The sequence below is a fragment of the Triturus cristatus genome, chromosome 7 (assembly GCF_964204655.1).
Source record: "Triturus cristatus chromosome 7, aTriCri1.1, whole genome shotgun sequence".
NCBI lineage: Eukaryota > Metazoa > Chordata > Amphibia > Caudata > Salamandridae > Triturus > Triturus cristatus.
In genome coordinates this window covers 663,532,702-663,554,913 of record NC_140590.1, presented here as the reverse complement: position 1 = coordinate 663,554,913, position 22,212 = coordinate 663,532,702, and the positions used below count along the sequence as shown (strand labels likewise).

The 22,212-nt window shown below is 42.7% G+C and overlaps 1 protein-coding gene across 5 annotated transcripts in view; it reads left to right on the top strand.

The window, feature by feature from the left end:
• The window catches only part of LOC146810317 (ATP-binding cassette sub-family A member 10-like), a 1,555,322-nt gene that overhangs the window by 1,261,369 nt on the left and 271,741 nt on the right, over positions 1–22,212 (top strand). For all 5 annotated transcript variants that reach the window (XM_085617313.1, XM_085617310.1, XM_085617311.1 and 2 more), the window contains one exon: positions 18,641–18,769. In XM_085617313.1, coding sequence (XP_085473439.1) covers positions 18,641–18,769 — 129 coding nt within the window. The remainder of the gene's footprint in view (positions 1–18,640; positions 18,770–22,212) is intronic.

Below are 22,212 nucleotides of genomic sequence, written 5' to 3'. Positions count from 1 at the left end.
TTGCGAGCACTATTTGAGGTTGATGCCTTAAACTTGACTTCTTCCACAGCCCAAAAATATTCATCCTCAGTGGAATCTCTCTGCTTCCTATTTTGGTAACATCTTTTCCATCCAATCATCAAATCTCTTACCTAATTGAGATGACAAAGCAGTAAAAGCTTTATCTACACAAGCCTAAACCTTTTTGCCCAAACTCTGTCCTTCTGCTGCCTCAGACTCCATCTTCCTATTTTTCATAACTAAGATTGTAGTTATAATACTAATTTTCAACAAGAAAACATACTTGCCAGTATAACCTCTTCTTCTCACTACATCATGAATCCCTGCCCTCAAACAGTGATTCTGACATTTATCTTAGTCTTAAATTTGTCTGACACACAAAACTGCCTAATAAATGGAGTTAGACGAAACCAGAATAGCTGCTGGCATCTTCAGCGCTACAGCGGCAAGCCACAAGGTTACAACTTAAAGCGTGAATCAAGTAGACTGCACGCGCCTCTGCCAAAGGATCCAGAATTAAAATGAACTGGTAATTTTCAGGTTGCTCACCGAACGTGCTGCTCATGTCTGTTTTCTAAAACTATCTCATTGATTTTCCAAGTGACCCCTTGTTTCAATTGTAACTGCCGTCCGTGACTCAAGCAGCTTTGCCCTCACACACAGCACACAGCGTTCTTAGAACAGCACACACCTACATGGATTCCTCTGATCACGTGACTCTGCATCATACTTAGAAGGCGCTGACACCACTGGCTCTGTATTATTTGAAAACCTTAATGACTGGAATAATTAAATATTTTAACTTTACCAACAAATAAGTAATTTTTAAGCCTTTTGTTGAACACTCAATTATGAGTGCTTACCACTACGGCTGTAAACTAAGCCATTCCTTACAGTCTAAAAGAAAGTTTGAATGCGAGGGTACTGCCACAAATTAGAAACATCCATTCCCTACAGTACTTTGTCAAAACGACAGAAAATACCTATGCTTATAATCAAATCTAAAATGCTTACAGAATAAATGTTTTGTTTGAAAGATCTTTACACCTAAAACTATCTATCCTAATTTTCTGTATATTTTAAATTACCTATTTTATTTCCATATCAAGAGTCACTTCATACATTTTAATCAATAAACAATATATACACTTTCTCACTTCAAAATTTACATTTCAAGCTCATCTCTCACATAAATTTTGTTGATCAAACATAGAACGATTCTGATGCATGAACAGCAACAACGAAGGAAGATATCTGCTTGTTGGGGACACTTATACTCATGTATATTGTTACTATTATTCTAACTCTAAAGTTAAAAGTTCTAATTGTTGCTGTTGTGTGTGTGCAATAAAGAGGATATTGCATAATATTGGCCGCAGTGCCTTGCCATAAAATAACATTTTCCATGCCTCAGGGTGCCCCTTAGTACTGCTCTGTGGTCAGTCTATTCCCATACTGTTGACCTTTTACCACAAAACAAAATCACAACCCTGTGAAGCCCACCTGTACTTTTTGTAAAGGATATTATCTCAAAAACTACCAAACAGATTTAAAGCAAACTGCAAAATCATTGTTCTGAGTGAGTTATTGTGATGATGCTAAGGCTCGTGTAAATCCTTTCAGCAACATTTTCTGTAGCTGTGAGCAAAATTTCGTATGGGAGCCCAAATCGGAAAATACGTTTTTTTAACCCCTTCTACTTTAATTACTTCCTCTGAACAAAACTGCACAAAATGTGGCAGGAGAACCACCAAATTTAGAATTAGGCCCTAAATCCCAATATTGGGTCATTAATGCAAGTCACCCACTATGTACTTGTTATAGTTCATATTTATTTTTGTTTAGTTTGCTTCAAAAAGTAGTTTTCATGAAATTGCAGCTAACAATGGGCGCTGGTTATGATTACAATTTTTATGTTCACCTTACATGAATACACTGTTGATAAAACTATGTGCATTGCTTTATGTGGTTTGGTGCATGCAGCTTTTTCACTTATCTATGGATGTTCCATCATTTGTCATATAATTTGCCACATAAGTTGCAGATTTTACAAAAAAATGTTCTTTCTTGCACAAAGAGATGAAACTATTACTCCCCGAAAATGTGCCACAAAACTAGTTTTTCCCATAAAAGTCCTTGTGTATGCTTTTATTATGGCATGGTGAGTGCTTCTGCACATGGTCAGTTTAACAGTGCTTTACTTGTAACTTAGCTTTGGGCCCGATTATGACTTTGACAGATATGGTTACTCCGACACAAACATGAGGGATATCCCATCTGCAAAATTATAATTCATTATATGAGATGGAACTTATAATTTGGTGGACGGGATATCCTTCACCCTTGTGATGGAGTATCCCATCTGCCAATCAGGCCTTTTTTCTTGAACTAAGCATCAAGCAGTGTTTTTTCTTGATATTGATAATGTAGACTCCTGGATCTCACCACATATTTTTTGGCCTTACAATTAACTTAAAGTGGTGGGAGGTCAGTCAGTTACCTGTTGAGCCCCAGAGCACTGATCACTGCAAAACATTAAGGGGCCGATTGCGATGTGGCCGTAAAGGCTCCGGCTGTTATGGGCCTCATTGTAATTGGCCACTCGGTTTTGTTTTTGACCACCACATTGCAATGCTGGCTGTTGGAAACTAAACCGACCGGTCATTCCGGCTGTCTTCCGATGGGCTCAAGGTGCCCGTCAGCCAGTTGGAACCGGCTCGTAATCTCAAAGGGCCTTTTTGTCTTTAGGATTACGATTCGTGGGTTCTGGCATGGTTTCCATGCTGGCCTGTCCAACATGGAAGCCATGTCGCAAAGCGTGTTTGGGGGTCCCCTGCAGAGCTCCCTTGGGTGCGCGGCCTCCAGTTGGGGGCCAAGGGGGCACCAATGGTGCCCCCCTGTTGATCCCTCAGTACCTCCCATACGAAAATGTAGGAATGCGACCGAACAGTGTTTTGTCGCATTCTAATGAGGCGGTCAGGACCGCCGACCAGACATCAGTTGGTCCCAGAACCGACACGGTGTCGGGCGGACTTAAGTCCACCCGGCATCCTAGTTAGCCCCTAAATGTGAATTGTCATGGTTCCTAATTAAATCTGGGTGGCACCATAAAAACATTTATTTGGTGTTCTGGTGGCCAACCAGTCACTGAATAGTTGTTTCACAAAGGATAGCATTTATGATAAATAAAAAGAGCCTGGGAAAAATGACCCTATTATTAAAACAATTCCTACTTCAACCTTCACTTACTAGTCATTTCCTACGAGCCCAATATTTACTTCCTTTTCTCAGTGCTGCAACACCTGATGTCCATAAATAGGTGTCTGGGTCACTTTAGTTGAAAGTACCACTTGGCATTTTAGAAGTGTTTTAAATAATGAGGAAGTAATGCCTAATTCAGAAGAGATTAGGTTAGCATACCTAGGCCACGGTCAGCTTGCACCGACATCCATTCAGAAAGAAATGTGCACATTAGTTTTACACAAATGATCCCTTACACATGCATGTCTCTGTGTACTTTTGCATTTTAGAAAATCCTTTAAATAGAAGCTCTTGTCACGGTGTCTGTATAATGATAAAGTACAAATGTATTCATTTGCCCCCTCATGCTGAGCACGGAATACTCCCGTATGTTGCAACATTTAAGGATCTTTGCCTAGGCTTGAACACAAGAGCTATTTATGCTCTGTTTTATTTTATTTTTTTTATAGCTTTTATTCATACAATACTGTAGTATCAAACACAAGTAAATATCACAGTATGGAGCTCCATAACTCATAAAATAGCTAATCTAGTCAATAATTGATTAATAAAACACTACAATATCGAACATAGTAGCAGAATCCTCAATTACATAGTCAATCCTAATAAGCCTAATTAAGCATAGTAAAAATACAACATACAACTGAGTCATGCATCCCAATCGCTAGTGAGGCTGCAACTCATATTTGTGAGACATAATGCAGCCCAGCCAGAAGTCTCTGGAGAATAACACAGGTCTCAAATACCTCCATGAGTTTTACACTCCTGACCCTTCCATCCACATAGTAATGGGGGCCAATAGCCTACGTTGCAATCGCTTTTTCCTAAACCCTTTAAGCTCATAGAGGGAGACCTCCATGTTAGAAATTGCTAGCAGCCTTGCTCTCCACATTGCAAAACTAGGAGGGTCAGGGATTAGCCATTGGAAAGCGATGTATGGCAGAGCAACTGCCATGGCCACAGATAATAAATATGCCTCCTGCATCACAATTTCCAAATTGTCATTCACACCCAAAATCATCAATACCAGAGTGATTTGCACCTGTGCCCCAATAATAGGCCTCAAAAACCTCCCAATCTCCTGCAGGAATACATCTAATTTCAGGCATTAAAAAAACATGTGTTTATAATCCACAAGCTGAACACCACACCCATTACATTTACCCCCAAAGCTGCATCCCCATTTTGCAACCATTACAGGAGCATGATATAGGTTACAAATTCTCATAAAATGCTGGCTTTTCAAACTAGCTGTTAAGAGGACCCTCTTCCATAATTCCAAGGACTTCCTAGTCATTCACATCATTTGGTAACTCCTGTAACAATAGCTCATATATAATACCAATTTTTTTTTTCAGTAATTGCTTCAACCAAAGGGATCCTGCTTGCAGCCTTTGGATCCTGCATGTTTTTCAGAAGCAAATTCCGAAACTGTAAAAACTTTCAAAAATCACCCCTGGCCAAGGCAAATAATTCCTGTAGTTAAAAAAAGAGCACAATTGTCAATTGATGTGCAGATCCCATAGAGATATCACACCCCTCCGTGCCCATCTAGATGTATCTTGATCTTAAACAATGGAAGGGACTGCTGATGAGGCCATTATATGAGTATAAATATTCAGTTTGGGAATACCAATTGTCTGTTTGACCTGCAGCCAAACTCTGTATACAGCATTTGGGACCTTAAATCTGGTTTTGTTTATAGTAACTAGGGGGCTAATTACGATGGCGGAGGGACTGACACCGCCGGGCCAGCGGTGGCAGTCCCTCCGCCATCTGCATGCCCATTTCCCCCCGCCACATCAGGATGGTGAGGGGAATCATTCTGTAAGCATGGCGGGCGCAAAGCCCCCCCACTACGCTTCAGCCACAGCCTGGCGGAGCGGATAAGACCGGGGATATGGTGGCGGTGCCTCGAAGGCACTGCCCACCAAATCACAATGCTGGCATCAGCCAGCCTTTCCATGGTGGTGGTACCACTGTTGAAAGGCTGGCGGAAGATGGATTCCGGGGGCTCCTTCAGTGTTGGGGGAGCCAGTTGTGAACTGGGGGTACCCATGGTACCCCCCTACATTTCCATGCACAAGTTGGCAGGCACCGTGCAACTCAAGTCCGCCCGCCATCGTAATCATAATCGGCCCCTAGGTTCTAAGTTTTTGTCCAGATAACCTTAAGCTTCACTCCCCAAAATCAGTTCAGAAATAGTTGGAGTATTTGTAATATTATTCTCACCCGGGTTGCCTGTGAGCAAAATAGTCATAAGTTGTTACATACATGCCTAATAGTAGAGAGTCAAAGCTGGGGCCTGACCACCCCCCACAAGCCTTGACAGGATCATCCATTTGGCTGCTTTCCTAGGTCTTCAATATCCCCATACAAATCTGACACAAATACGCTGTAAGCTGGACAGTCACAATTTGTTTTAGTGTGATCATCATAAAGATGTATAATACCTTTGGTAAGATGGTCATTTTCAGCATGTTGTACCTGCCATAGAGGGGCACATATAAATGATCCATTCTTTCCAGATCACATTTGATACTACCCAATAACGATGCCATGTTCAGTTCAACCATCTTATCCAGTGCTGCTGTTAGTTTCAGACCAAGATACACTGCCTCCAAGACTACCCATGGGTCCTCAAATTGTATTCCATCTGTGCATACATTCTACATTTTACTTTCATTCAGTTTGTACCCAGAACATGCCCCAAACTGCCTGACCAAAGCCTCAATCTCAGGGAGTAAAGACGGCTATATCGTCTGTATAGGCAAGAGTTTCTATATTTAACCTGGTTAACAACAAAAAGCTTTCTTTATACAGGTGCTCCTCTCTAGTGTTTCTAAAAGAAGGTCAATATATAGAGCAAATAGCAATGGGGAACTCGGAAACCCTTCTCTGGTACCCCTTGAGATGGTAATGCCTTCAGATTCTTGTCCGCTTTTCTGAAAAAAAAGCTCTGGGTGTCTTATGCAAACCCCCAATTGCCTGAATAAATGTGTCACTGGAACCTTCCCATTGTAACACTGTCCATAAAAATTTGGCAGGACACATGGTTGAACGCCTTCTCATCGTCTAATAGGGTGAGACCAAGAGGTGCCCCTGTGGCTTGTGCCATATCAAATAGCATACTGACCCTATGAACATGGTCTGTTGTGCTCCTTCCTGGGATAAAACTATTTGGGCAGGGTGACACTAAGGAGGCAATAACATCCCCTGACCTATTAGCCAATACCCTGGCATATATGTCACCATCACAGTTAATTAGGGAAATTGGCCTGTATGATCCTGGTAATACAGCTGGAGTTTCTTTTTTCTTAAAAACAATGCTGCTGTTATTTTCCCATGAATTTGGAATTATCCCTGCTGTATACTGCAGAGAAGTTAATAGCATATCTTGTTGGAGCTCTTGGAAAACAGCCTGAAAAATTCCACTGGAATACTATCAGGGCCAGAGGCCTTCCCTGCATTTATAGAACACTTTGATTTAGGCATTTCTCCCACCATTATTGGAGCTTCCAGCATAGCTTCTTTATCTTCCTTATTAACCTTGGCCATATCTAGATCCCTGAAAAATTCCTTATACCCATCCTTAAGAGTGTCTGCTACTTCAGAATATATTGTTTCATAAAATTGCCTGACTATCCTGAGAATATCCATTGGGGGCTTGAACACCTGCCCTGCCCTTTCCTCTATAGCCAATATTTGATTTGCAACTTCTTTCTGTATAATTCGCTTGGCCAAAAACCGGCCCGTGTTTTCACCATATTCATAGTATTCTAGTTAGTATTGATGACATTTGTTTGCCACCTCAGAGCTAAAACGCCTATTCATTTTAGATTTTAATATCGCTATCTGCTGCTGTGGATCCTGAGTGACCAGCCCCCTGGCAACTCTTATATAATAAGTTCAACTTCTACTAGGGCCAGCTGATCAAACAGCCCCGAATATCACCCTGTTTCATTTTCTGCTGATGGAGAGCAATACCGAGGGTTTTCCCACTAATACCAGCTTTAAAAGAATCCCAAATCGAGCCTACCGAAGCTGTACCACTGTTAATCCCTAAAAACTCTGCAATCCATTTGCACATATGAGAATCTAACAAACGTTTCCTCTCGAAGGTCCAAGGTTTCTTATGACTTACTATATCCATAACTGGGTGGATACAATATTGGAGATACCTTCCAAGAGTTCGGGAGGAACTCAGACTCTGACCTCAATGCCTAAATGCAAGACGTCGCGACAATGGAGACAAACTGTAAGGCCCACGCAGACCAGTACAAGAGCCAGGCAAGGATGTATAGAGATGTTCGCTGATGGAACGCTGCGAGATACAGAGGCCATTGAAACCAACTCAAAAGCCTCACCTAGACCGACGGCGTGGCCCTGAATACTGCACAGACAGCATGGGCAATGGCCTACCGTGATTTCTATCCTGTGTGGAGCATAGTGAGTGCGAAGGAGATGTGATGGCAGATGGCAGTACTGTCAGACATCCCCGGTGATGCCCTGATGGAGAACAGTATCTATGAACTCCCCTCACATGGGGTCTGCCCGCCCCTTTTTCTTGACACCAGTTGCAGAGGGAGAGTTAATTCATGCTTACATCAGTTGTACTGTTAACGATTTCTATGAACATGGCAGTACAAACAAGGGGGTCTAACTATGGTCAATGTAGTACATGCCTCCTTTTATTCTCCTCACAAGATGGGATGAGGTGAACAGCCTCAACACGTAAGGACCACAGGTTGTCTGGCTTGATTTAATCACCATCATAATGTTAAGTGTGGGGTGGGACCTGCAGGTTCTAGTGTTGATCATTGTAATGCGGGATGGGTACTGCCCATTGGATGGTGGGAGTTGAGGGATTGGAAAGTTCGATTTTTTGTTTCACCCTAAGGGAAGGTGTGACAGCTCAAGTGTATGGGTGAAGGAATAAGCAGTGGGGCAATGTTTGTTGTGTTGTCCGGATCCTGGGTTGGCCTTAACCAGTAGTTAGGATGGCTGAGATGACCTTCAAATTCCTGACATGGAATGTCAGAGCCCTGTTTCAACCTGAGAAATGGTGCGAGTACATGCATACCTTAAGAGATACCACATTGCAATTGCCTTCTTGCAAGAGACTCATGTTTGGGGCGACTGTATCCCCACCCTGCTTAAGCACTGGAAGAGACAGCTATATACTGCATCATATTCAGGGTTTACATGGGGATTCTTAAGTTGGGTGGTACCTGGGGTACCATTTCAACATAGAGGGCATGTAGCGGACCTGGAGGGCTGATTTGTGGTTCTGTCTGGAGTCCTGGATAGACTAAATCTTTGCCTTATAAATGATGATGCACCGAATATAAACAGTCCACAGTTCTTTAGTGAGGTGACGATGGCAGTGGCTCCAGTCTTTACCACTGATATGATGCTGGTTGGTGGCTGCAACTGCGTATTAGAAACAGCAATGGACCGTGAACCTCTAAAGCCACATAAGACTCCAGGCCTAACTGTACAGACCTGCGAAGCAACATGCTTGGTGAGATACATATCTGACCATTTCCCACTGATGGTCTCCGTGGCGAGGGGACGACTGCGTCCTGCAGTGCCGCTATGGACCCGCCCTTTGGGGTTACGATTCGGGAGTCCCTTGCCCATTACTTCCAGGAGAACTGGGGCAGTTCAAGTAGCAGGGCCCATGACTGGGATGCGATGAAGGTGGTCCCCAGGGGTGTGTGCATGAACACTGTACATGAGGTGAGTCAACAATTGATGCAGGACTTTGCACAAAATGAGTACAGACTGCTGGACATGGAAAGGACATTCCTGAGCAGCCCCTTAGGCTGGCGGAAAGGCGCTGCACCCGCAGCACAGAACTCGATGACTGGTGTAGATTGGAAAAATATACCTACCCAGCCTATAGACAAAGACTTCACGGTGAGGGGAATAAGACAGGAGCTAGGTTGGGGAGGCCGGTGAGACCGCAAGGCCCCCCGAGCCTATCCTAACCCTGCGGTATCTGAGGGCCCAGTTTGTCACTTCTCAAACAGCTATAAAAGAGGTAATGCGAACTCATCTTGAGAGTGTGTACACTGTGAGAGAAACGTCATCGGACTATTATGGTATGGAGTTTCTGGCAGTATTGGAGTTCCCCCACCTGGACTGGAGGAAAGAGCCATGCTTGAAGCAGACTTGAATAGGGAGGAGATCCTTGCATTTCTAAAGCACCAGAAGACGGCGAAAACTCTGGGGGGTGATGACCTCCCGGCAGAATTCTATCATAAATATACCGACTTGATGGTCGATAAGGTATTAGAGGTGTAGAATGAGGCTTACCAACTAAAATGCTTCCCAGTCACTATGCATGAGGCACTGGTGGTATTAGTGCCCAAACCGGTCCGGGCAGTGGATGAAGTGAGGTCCTACAGACCTGAATGTTGACACTAAGATATTGAGTGGCCTGCTGGCTTCCTGATTGCTTCTCTGATTGCCTACTCTAATACATGAGGGCAAGTGTAGGTTTATTCCCAAAAGAAGCACCATGTATAATTTATGTAGACTATTTCATGTCCTCCATGCACCTGAACTGCGGGAGGGCTCCTACGTGCTAGTCTTCCTTGGCATAGAGCAGACATTCAATTCAGTGGTGTAGGATTATATCTGGTAGGTCATGGAAAAAATGGGCTTTGGGGCCAGTTTCATCTCATGGCATAAGTTATTATGCAAGGCACCGTGTCGACAGCCTTCCTGTTGTGCCTTGGCATGAGACAGGGCTGCCCTCTATCGCCTCTGCTATTTGTGGTGGAGATGGAGCCGCTGGCAGAGCTACTGTGGCGCAGACCTGTGGCCTTGGGGGTCACGTGGGGGCACCATGCACACACTCTCACTCTACGCTGACGATACCCTGGTGTATGTACGAGACCTGGGTGATGTAATGCCAGTGCTGCTGATGCACTGCCAGAGTTCATGAAGGCATCCGGCCTTTCAGTAAATGCCCAGAAGTCGCAGCTCTTGCTACTTGGAGATCTGGCGGCAATGGACCCTAGATGGCTCCCAGGGATCGCTATGCCGTAGAGTCCAGAGGGAGTGCACTACCTTGGTATCAGGATAGCCACTGAAAAACAAAGATTCCTGGACATGAACATTGGTAGGGTGATTACCGGTCTCCATGCATCAGCTCAGTTCTGGAGAGATCTCCCCCTTACACTGATGGGAAAAACAACCTTAGTAAAAATGGTACTATTGCCTTGTTGCCTCTAAACCTTACAGGGTGCACTTTATGAGATCCCTCGACAATACTTTCAGGGAACTGGACTGTATGCTCATTGACTTGTTGTGGTCCACAAAATGAAAGAAGATAGGGCTGCACATGTGAAGACAAACATAGGAACGGGGGACATTGAACTTTCTAACTTAGAACTATATTATATGGCAGCTCACCGCCAACATACAGTCCACTGGTTCGATGAAGAAGATAATTGGGAAAAGAGGTCTTCCGGAGCTGCTAATGCATGGGGCACAAATCCCGAAAACGTATATATACCTGATTAGACAGCTGGGAGCAGGTGGTCAAGATGGTATTATGTAGGACCCCATATGCACGTGACATGCTAATCTGGGCTCTCTTAAACCATTTCTGGACATTGCAACTAACATGTCTAAACCTTGGGGGGGGGGTCAATTTATCACCTGAGATGACAAAGTTCATTCCTTTGCATTGGGTGCCGGGCAATATTTAAAATATAATTAGATGTCAGCTGCAGCACATGAGCTTTGGCCTAGTTCCCTGGACGAGCCCATACCCTCTCAAATACTGAGCAGACTATTAGATATGACCGGGGGCTGGGGACATATAAAGCACATATACAGAGCATTGCTAGAGTACTCCCTGGTACTAACCCCGAAATCACATAATTGATGGATGGAAGGACTGGGCGATGAACTGATACCACATGACTGGAGCAAGATTCATGGGGGAATCCGCACAGTGAACTGCAACGCATGCTTTAAACTTATACAGTATAATTACGTACACCAATTATACCTCCCCCTTAGAACCCTGTACGCCATCTACCCTACACGGTCAGACCGGTGCCCGCGTTGGTGAGCTCCAGAAGCTGACATTTTACACGTGATATTGCACTGTACAGAAGTTACATCCTTTTGGAGGACGTTCTCACAGAATCTAAAACAAGCCACTGGTTGGAACTTTGAGGGTATGCCCCAGGAGGTACTTCTGGGCCTCCTTCATACCCCTGCAAAGAAGAAACCCAGCTGCAGATTCCTAATATTAGGGATGGTACTAGCCAAAAGATGAATAGCCATTAAGTGGATGAATGCACGCCCAACCAGATATAGAGAATGGTTGTGTGATATGCCTGAATGGGCAGTTGCTGAAGAGGTTCGGATGAAAAATATCCAGCCAGACGAACGGCTAGCGGACGACCTTCTGGCATGGAGACCGATGCTTCTAGATTTACGCGCCGTTGAGACTGTATTGGATGTGGGAAAAGGGAATGCATGAAGAAAAGGTAATGTACATGGCATATATATTGAAAATGTGGTCTATAGTGGGATATATCATCTCATGCCCAGTCCTGGACCATAAGACTGAGAAGAATGTTCAATTTATAGTGGTATGCTGAAATTTCACATATGTAGATGTAGTTAAGCTACAAGTTCTGTATGTAATCCTGCCTGAGCTGCACGGGGGTGGGAGAACCGGGGAACACGTTTATATTAAGTGTTAAGGATTTATCAGCGAACCTTTCTGTACAAGCTTTGTTGAAAATGATCCTTGACGATGCTTTATAATCAATAAAAGATATTAAAAATAAACCTATAAAAAATGTATATGTTTAATTAACTTCACTTCCCTTAATCCTACAAATGCCACAACTCACACCTAATAAGCAACATAAAGAATATCTTAATTACATATTATACATAATGATTTATCATTTAAATAATTATAGATTAACATTATTAATTATTATAATTAACTTCCTACACACCCTTTATTCATAAAAAAAAACACAATAGACATCAATAATTTTTTTATTGTATTACACAATTTACATATTTAATTGTCAATTAAATTATTAATATTAATTAACAATTAACTATAAATAATTGACTTGCCACTCTAAACCTCTACAAAACACACAACCCGCACCTGAAACATAATAAAACAAATATTAATTTAAAACTATTTATTAATTGATTATAATTAATTTACTTTCAACCCTATACACCTACAAAACACACAACTTGCACCTCAAAGTTAATTAGAAAAATGAAATAATTATACAATTAACAAATAATTATCAATTAAATTAATTATTAATTAATTATATTTAATATACTTCATGGTAATATGTGCAAATAGAGGAACTAACCTCAGCACCAGGATACCCGTGAGGACAGTGCGCTTTAAAAGACTATTTTACATTACATTACATTACTTCCCATCCTATATCCCTATAAAACCCGCAACCTGCTACAGTAATAAAAATGAAAACAAATATATAAAATTAAATTTCAAAACTACTGACAATGTAAAATCTATATTAAAAACATTTACAACAATTAAACATGCATTTTATAACATATACAATTAAAATACATACTAAAATACATAAAAATAATTTTAAAACAATATTCTTAACAACATTATTTTTTTAAACTATATAATTCGATAATGTTGAAATCGATATTTCTTACCTTAAAATCGATATTCTTGCCAACAAAATTCTTGCACACAATATTTTTGTGTGATGATATTGCAGACTCAATATTTCTGTCTGATGATATTTTATTTTTGATATTTTGTCTGAATACCAGACAGACCATATCTGCCTTCATAAACCTTAAACCCAGGGCAACCCTGCCTCTCTTATTCCTGTCATTAAGGCCTGGCACGTTAATAGTGCTAACACCTATTTTACCCCCAACCCTTTCTAACATGTCAAAACATTTGCTGGTCACTGCTGCTATAATTAATAATTAATACAATCACACTAATCACAAACCATAACTTCCAAGATAACAGAGCTTGTCTGCTGTGATACTCAAAAACACAAAATGCCCAGTACTTATCTCCCACCTCCCACCCTCTACCTCTTCCCCCACACCTCCCTACCCACCCCCTACCGCTGCCACTTCCTGAAAGCAATTGGACCAACTAGGTCCTGTGATGGAGTACTGCTCCCCCCAGTATGCCCAGCCCCAGTCACCTAACATGATTCACTCTTATCCCGTTCCCCAACCGAAAATGTTCAGAACACCACACTCTAAAAATCCTCCAAGAGGCCACATACCATGTGCATAGGAAGACTGCCTCGACCCTACTACCTAGCTTGGCTTACATTATCATTATCGCCATGAGAGAGCCAATCCTACTACCATTTGTAGCCTGAACCCAGGCTATCTGTAAACTCCTTTGCCTCAATCTTGAATGTATAAAAATTAAATTGTTCGCACCAGACCACCTTAAATTTAGCCCAGGTAAACTAAGTGAACCTGAGCTCCTTTAGCGTGAAAAGGTTGTATTAACCAGTGCAACTGCCAGCAGCGTTGATCAGTGAAATGACAGAAGTCAGGCGTAACAAAAAACATACAGCCCTCCAGTGAACGTTTCCTATGTGGGCGAGCATGGTCTGATTTTGCCTGTTGCAGTAAAATATTTCCTAGGTAAATCAGTATTGCTCTGGGTTTTGCCTCTTCCTGAAAGGTCCGCGCAGGCTGCTTTATGGGGAATCTGTGTGCCCGTTGGTCTTCCTGATCCCAATCCCTACTACCCAGCTTTTGAAAGGCACCCTTAAAATGCCCATCCACATACTTGTGGACATCCTCTCCCTCCTGGCTCTCTGGAATTCCCCAAAACTCTCAAATTATTACGTCTTAAACTATTCTCAAAATTTTCCAATTTCCATTGGGTATCCGCCATCTGGGCTTCTAAAGTCTCAGTTGCTTTTTATGAGTTAGTGCCCTGCTCTCCAAACTCACAATCCTCTCTTCATCTTCCCCCATTCTTTCCATAAATTCAGAACAGGCTTGTGCAACCCTCCAAATGGCCCCTTGCATCCTTCAACAAGCTGATTGTGTTCTGCATCTTTTAATGCGGGTTTCTTCCCAATGTGCCAATATACTTTGGGATATTACCTTTAATAAAACTGTCTCCGGATCTCCAAATGCTACACGCTCACTTCCCTGACCCACTTCTAAGGATGGCGAGGCAGAGTAATCCCAGGGAAGCCTCTTCAGATCCATTTTAGAGCTTTCTTGCAGAGTTGCTTTCTTCCCTCTTACTGTGGTAATACCATAGCTGGAAGCCTCTGGATATATATCCTACTGTCTCACTCCCGACTATTTTAGCTACTTAGGGACCGATTACGAGTTCTGGACATCCAAGGACTGCCAGACTCACAGGTGAGCAGCGGTGATTTACCCAATGCCCGATTATGAGATGGGCTGTGGGACCGCCACAGCCCCACCGCAGCCATTCCCCGGTGCTGTTGAGGTGGTCAGGTGCCATCCATATGCTTGGCGGGACCGCCACGGTCCCGCCAATCATATTAGGAGTTGCCTCTCTGCCAGGGTTTACATGGCGGTTCCTCCGCCATGTAAACCCTGGCAGAGAGCAAACTAAGGGGGCCTCTGCCTCTGCACCCTGTAGAGCAGTTCCTGCATGGCATGGACTTTTGCGTCCATGCCTTTGCAGGAACTGTTTTTGACGCTTCCATTGCAGTGCCTGTTTTTAAAGGCACCCCCCTTGAGAATGCCAAAAAAAGCCCACCAGACACGAGTAACACTCGTAATCTGCCAGGCGGTCTCTCTGCGGGTTTGGCAGTGCAGCAGCAGGGTGGGCCCGACGCTGCACCGCCAAACTCGTAATTGGGCCCATAAAGTATTGTCTCTCTCATCGCTCTCATCAGCTGACAAGCCAGAGTGATCTGGTAATGAGAAAAACTTATCCTCAAATCAATATCAAAACACCCTTTGGAGATGACAGTAGGAGGACCGTGCTGAAGTTTGGTTTACTGCTCATTGTCCTCTCTCGTTTTCCTCTCAGAATTTAACTCTGCAGTCAGTACCAAGGTATAGCCTCCTCTTTCACCATCTCAGAACCGTTTCCCCCAGTTACTCGTGTTAATATTGTATCTTATGAGGCGAGAGGCTCTACTTGCTTCTTCAAACTTCCAGCCACCGTTACTTGTTTCCCTGACAGAGAAAGTTCAGTTCCTCCCTCTCGAAGTGTCTTTTCCACCACATTAAACCACTTAGGTTTCTTGCTTATCTGGGGAGCTGAGGCTGCTGCGGTTTCAGAAGCATTTGCCACATATGAATCCGATTTCAAAGTCACCGCTTGCATGGGCTTTTTCAACATATTCTCCCAGGTTCCAAAGCCCCTGCCACTGCAGGCCCCATCACCTTTGGCTCCAGTCTCCTCTTCTCCACAACTTTTTTTTGCCTCAATATGATCTGATTTTCTTTGGGCTGGCTCCAGTCGTGTTGCTCCCATGGCTCTTTAAAGCTCTTGTCATTCTCGGCAGAGGCATTGCTGATGCCTGTTTTGTCCTCTGTAAGCTAGTAGCACCAGCTGCCCAGTGGGTTTGCTCTCAGGCCAAGCTACCTTCAGGTGCGATAAGCTAGCCAGACACCCAACAAGGCACTGGGGAAGCTGATGCCTGACCTCATCCCCTGTCAGCGTTCGCTGTGGAAACATCATTCAGAGCAATGGGCTGGGCATACGGGATGATAGAAACAGCCGTCCTCAAGCAGCCACCATATTGCCTTATCTGAGCCATTTATGCTCTGAATGTATTATTGTATGTTAGGATACTTAAACACGGTGGGCCCGATTCACAGAATTAACTTAAGACAAAATCCTAAACTTACTACTTTTGGTATTCACAGAATGCACTTACTACTTTTGGTATTCACAGAATGCACTTACTACTTTTGGTATTCACAGAATGGATTTACGACTACTAACTTTACGTCTGCACTCGGGCCGGAAATTCTGGCCCGGAGGCGGAGCTTCCGGCCCGGAGTCAGAGCTTCCGGCCGGAGGCGGAGCTTCCGTCCGGAGGCGGAGCTTCCGGCCGGAGGCGGAGCTTCCGGCCCGGAGGTGGGGATTCCGGCCAGTGGCGGAGATTTAGCCATGGCCAAAATCTCCGCCTCCGGGCCGGAAGCTCCGCCTCCAGCCCAGAAGCCCCGCCTACGGGCCGGAAGCTCCGCCTCCGGGCCGGAATTTCCGGCCCGAGTGCGGACGTAAAGTTAGTAGTCGTAAGTCCATTCTGTGAATACCAAAAGTAGTAAGTGCATTCTGTGAATACCAAAAGTAGTAAGTGCATTCTGTGAATACCAAAAGTAGTAAGTTTAGGATTTTGTCTTAAGTTAATTCTGTGAATCGGGCCCACAAACATTTATTTTATTCCCTATGCACGCAAAACATATTATTATGCAGCAAAGTAAGGGCCCGATTGACAGAACTAACTTAAGACAAAATCCTAAACTTACTACCATTTTGGTATTCACAGAATGCACTTACTGCTTTTGGTATTCACAGAATGCACTTACTACTTTTGGTATTCACAGAATGGATTTACGACTACTAACTTAACGTCCGCACTCGGGCCGGAAATTCCGGCCCGGAGGCGGGGCTTCCGGGCCGGAGGCGGAGCTTCCGGCCCAGAGGTGGAGATTTTGGCCATGGCTAAATCTCTGCCACTGGCCGGAATCCCCACCTCTGGGCCAGAAGCTCCACCTCCGGCCCGGAAGCCCCGCCTCCGGGCCGGAATTTCCGGCCCGAGTGCGGACGTAAAGTTAGTAGTCGTAAATCCATTCTGTGAATACCAAAAGTAGTAAGTGCATTCTGTGAATACCAAAAGTAGTAAGTTTAGGATTTTGTCTTAAGTTAATTCTGTGAATCGGGCCCCATGTGTTTACTTGCAGTAACTTGTTTCATGTATCTTGTGTATTTGAACAGTCATTGTTAAATCACATATATCTTTGTTAATCCAGCCTTTAGGGCCTATTAGGATGCGCCATCCTACCACAGTCCCGCAACCTTGATCATGATGCGATCACCATGGTGGCGGTCACATCTGGCATTTTAACATTGCTGCGGATGCTGCTGGCTGCAGTACCTGCTGCAATGGTAAAATTCCATGTTGTGCATTTCCATGCACAATGTGGCAGGCACCGCCTTGTGCATGGACAGGTAGGGGGTGCCATAGGTACCCCCCAAGTGCACCCCACCGCCCTCCCGGGGGTGTGCAACGGACCCCCAAAGCAAGTCCCCGCAAGCCTTTCCATGGGGGCATCGCCGCCATGGAAAGGCCTTGAAATCTACACATCATAATATGGATGGCGGTGTCTGCTAGGCACCGCCACCATATTTGAGCCCCAGCTCCGCCCGGCCAGCAATCATAACGATAGCAGACCGGCGGAAAAGAGGCAGACAGACTTTCCGTCTGCCGCGATACCCACCGCCATCGTAATATGGTGGTGGGTAATTCACGTTACGATGGCGTGACGGTCGCAACCGCCGGCACGGCAGTGGCGATTGTTACGCCATCGTAATCACCCCCTAAGTGTGTCATTCAAACAATGTTAAACAGTGCAGCTCTATTTCCAAAACTGTATAAAACATTATGCTTACTCATTTTAAACTTGAAAGGCGTTTTCCTGCCTTCCTAACTGTTCAGACTCTGCACTAGTCTGCCTTTTGGTTCATACTTATTTGTCTTTTAAATTGAGGCAAACTATGTCCGTGCACTTGCTGAACTATATTTTGGATTTGGCTATTTACTTTACTTGGATGTAGAACTTATGTTGATCCTCTTACATTATTTAATTTTGATTTAAATGCTAATTTGCAAAGATTTGAATATCAGACTTTTTGCCTTCTATAATGATCTTAATTTCATGTTTTGTGACTTTCAAAAACATGCCATTTCTAAAAAAGAAATTAGGCAGCTTAGTTCCTGTGCATCAATCCTCTATTTAGAGTGTTAACAGTATCAGCAAGAGACCTGGAAGAACAGCAATGTTTTCAAAGTAATTTGTAACTAGAATTTCACAGTATTTACCGTTTGTAAAGAGACTTGCTTCAATGAGTAAATAATGTGGTAATGAAGAGCTGGGTTTGGAGAGCAATGAATATTACTCTTAATAAAAATTACTCTTAATAAATTGCCTTATCCAGAATAACAAAATTCACAATTTTAAATTGTTCACAAATGCCTAGAGCTTATCTTTTTTAAGGCTAAATTGTGGTTACTCATATGAAATAAGAATGCAGAATAATCATAATGAAATGACTATTAAGTTATTTGGACATAGATATTTGTTCATGTGGAGACTTATTTCTTTTTCTTTTTTCTAGGTTTCTGTGATTGGATTCATAATCGAGATCGTAGCGGCTGTTCATAGAGTATTGCCCTATTTAATTCCTATTCTTCTCAGTGTTTTCCTGCCCGTCCTTCCATTACTTGGGTGCATAATACGTTTAGAGGTAAGGTACTGTTTCATTTACCATACAAGTGATTTTGGCTTTCTTATGCTATCTTATACAGATTTTCTTAGCATTGCAGTGTCATTAGTTGGCCTCACAGTGTAGTTGTACTTCATGAGTTGGATAGTCAGTTGTGTGGATGTGGTTATCATGCTTCTTCCATATCCATGTTTGATTGCATGTGTGTTAAAATGGCTAGGGTGCGTTGTATGAGGTCTTTATCAATTCAGGAACATGTAATCAGGGAGGACTGGTGTTTGCATTGCCCAGCTTAAGTATTGGTTTAATATTTAGTATTTTATGTCATGTCAAGACGTGTTATATTGTTTTATGAACAGTGGAGTGTTGTTACGACCTCAGTGAATGGTTTGTGTGTGTGTGTGTGTTTGACTTATTATGCCAATCTGTTCTCTGTTGGGCTGTGATTGTTTGTTATAATAGCTACTATTGTTGTGATCTCGGTGATGCCAAACTCATTTGGATTTCTGAGCCGGATTGCCTCTGACCTTTGAAGGATGTGTGTGCTTTGCTTTGGCTAATGTGTTCAGTTGGGGCTGTTATTGTATTTTAGTGTTGTAGCTGACACTGTTATATTTGGAATATCAGAACTGTGTCAAGCTTGTGAACAATGTCCTGCGATGCCACACCTGACAGGCACAAGATTTTGAATTATATTCAGCGAATCAGAATTGGAAATAGCATTACTTCTCTGCTTTTCATGATCTACATGTAATATATGTATTGCTCGACAACAAATGTCTTTATGTAATTTGAGTGTTTTCTGTCACATCAACATCATAATTTTGAGTCAGTTTCAAATCTGAATTCAGTTGGTAAAAGGAGTCACTGGCTGAATCGAGATTACAAGTGATGCAGTACTGGGCCAATCCTCATACCATTGCTTATCCAATGGATCTTTTTCAGGTAACTGAGAGGAAAAGGAGTTAGTATCCAATCAATCAATTTAAATGGCCCATTAGTTACCCATTAAGGACCAGAAACCAGTGACAATAGTTCAAAAGGTTTATTACAAGCTAGCAGTTAGGTTGAGATGAACACATTTTATCACTATGCTATAAATGTGCAGAATAACAACCAGGAAACCCAACCTCCTAAAGAAGTTTAGGCGTACCTGTATTAGACAAACAAAAAGTTCAGTTACAGCAATACAAACAATCAGCAACAGAATTTGGTGCTTAGAAAAGAGTTTCTGATTCTCTGTTCTATACAGGAGTAAAGTCTAAAATAATCTAAGTCAAAGTCCAAACTAAGGAGGATAGTTCAATAACCTAAGGGGATCTAAAAAATCAGGGAATTGCAGAAAAATTGGATAAATGCAGGGAAGTAGGGGAAGGTGCCATGATTTCAGAAGGTCACTCCAGAGTCTTCTTGGGACAGGGAAATAAGTGTTAGCCTAAGCCACATTCAGTAAAAGAATAAAAGGGAAAGCATAGAGGTCTGCACCTCTACTAGTCTAAAGGAACGTAGCGTAACCTCAGACAGTGTGAATAACCGTGCCATGATTCCTGCCACAGCGCACCTCTCTCGACTTTTACAATATACCGGCATCCCTCATGTCATTCCTACCAACATTTATAAATGAACAAACATCCTGTACCCTAACTTTACCATATTACATGTTGTTGGTAATAGTTAGCTGCAGCTGGTGTACTGCGGTTTGTTTTAAAAAGCTTACATTTTTTAAAAATGTTTTACCATGCATGTCCAAGATGTGGTTTCAGGCACCACAGAAACATCAAGAAAATCTACCAGAATAATCATCAAGCAACAGCCATAAATGACCTCAACGTGAACCTTCCAGAAGACGGCCCTCATCAAATTAATCCCACGCACCAGTTTCTTGCTGTAAGCAATAAGAATGTGACCTTTGTGAAAATTCTAAAACACCTTCTGAAAGACTGTCTCATCAAGTTAATCATCTGTACCTGTTCCTTGCTTTCAGTAATTAAGAATGCAACCTTTCTGAACATTCTAAAGCACCTTCAAGAAAGCTGCCTCTTCAAGTTAATTATCTGCACCTGTTCCTTGTTACAAACAATTAGAATGTGACCTTTATGAACGTTCTAAAGCAGTCATATTGAAAGAACATCCACACTCCACCCCTTCACTTTGCCTCTTCACCTGCCACTTACCTGCTTCCCAGCTTCCAGGACTCTGTCTTGCCAGCTCCCTTGATCTTCCCGCTTTGATCTTACTGCAAAGAAAGTCCTGCATAAGTCTCACACCTGAATGGAAAAAAGAAGAAGAGGAAAAGAAGAGACGTGTTAACAGACTTGATTTTACTACACGCTGAACTCAGTCGTAAGATTGTGTTGCAAACAAAGGTAACCAGGGTTTTTGTTCAACTTGTACACACTGTTGGCAGGGCTCTCCCAGAAAGGACTAAGGTGGAGCTAACCCCATCCAACTTTGCTTTTGCATTTGATGCTGAAATCATACTCACTTCTGTTTTGAGAACTGTGAAGAAGGGGCCGCTACGGACAATCTAAATGAAAACAGAACAATTACAAAACTAAACGTTGTTTGAGATTTGAAAAGCTTTTGTGAGGTGATACCTCAACCCCTTCGCTGCTATGTCTTTTCCCCCATGTGCTGAGCATTTTTTGGGATATTTGGGGTAGTTTGCGATTAGGCTCTGTAGCGTTTTGTCCACATAAGGTATCAATGCCAAATTTGTGTCCTTTTCTTCCAACACCCTGAGGATTCTAAAGGTACCCAGGGTTTGTGGATTCCCCTGGAAGGAGCCCAGAAATTAGCAAAAACAGCAAACCTTTTTGTTTTATAAATGGGGAAAAAGTGCTGCAGAAGAAAGCATCTGTTTTTTTCCCTGCAAATGGTATGAACAAACTGTTTGTAGTGCTGAAATCACCATCTTCCCAGCTTTCAGGGACAAAATGTTCTACACAGTTTTGTCATTTTACTGGGACATCGCCTATTTTTACTATTTCTCTTGCTTTCAACCATCTTCCAGTTAGTGGTAAAAATGGGGGTGAAAGCACTAATCAATCCTGGAAAGCTAATCATTTCAGAGAAGCAGATAATATTCTGATAAGGGGTCATTTGTGTAGATCCCTCAAGGTTTTCCTATAGAAACTAACAGTTGAAATAAAAAGATTTGGATATTGAGTTGAAAGAAAACAGCTGTTGTGCCAAAGTTTTGACCAGTATATTCTCCTAAGTATGGCATCTTTTTAAAAATAATATACTGTTACATCCACTGGACCCTTCTGGATGTGGTGATATAAGGATTTGTTGGTTCACCAAGAACCTGAAGTAACCAGAGACAAAAACTGAGCTGCACCTTGCAACGGGTTTGAATTGTGTACCGGTATATTGCAATTCATTTGGTAAAATAAAAAGAGTGAAAAATAGGTATCAAGGACACCGATGTATTTCCAAAATGGGAACAAAATATAGAGTTT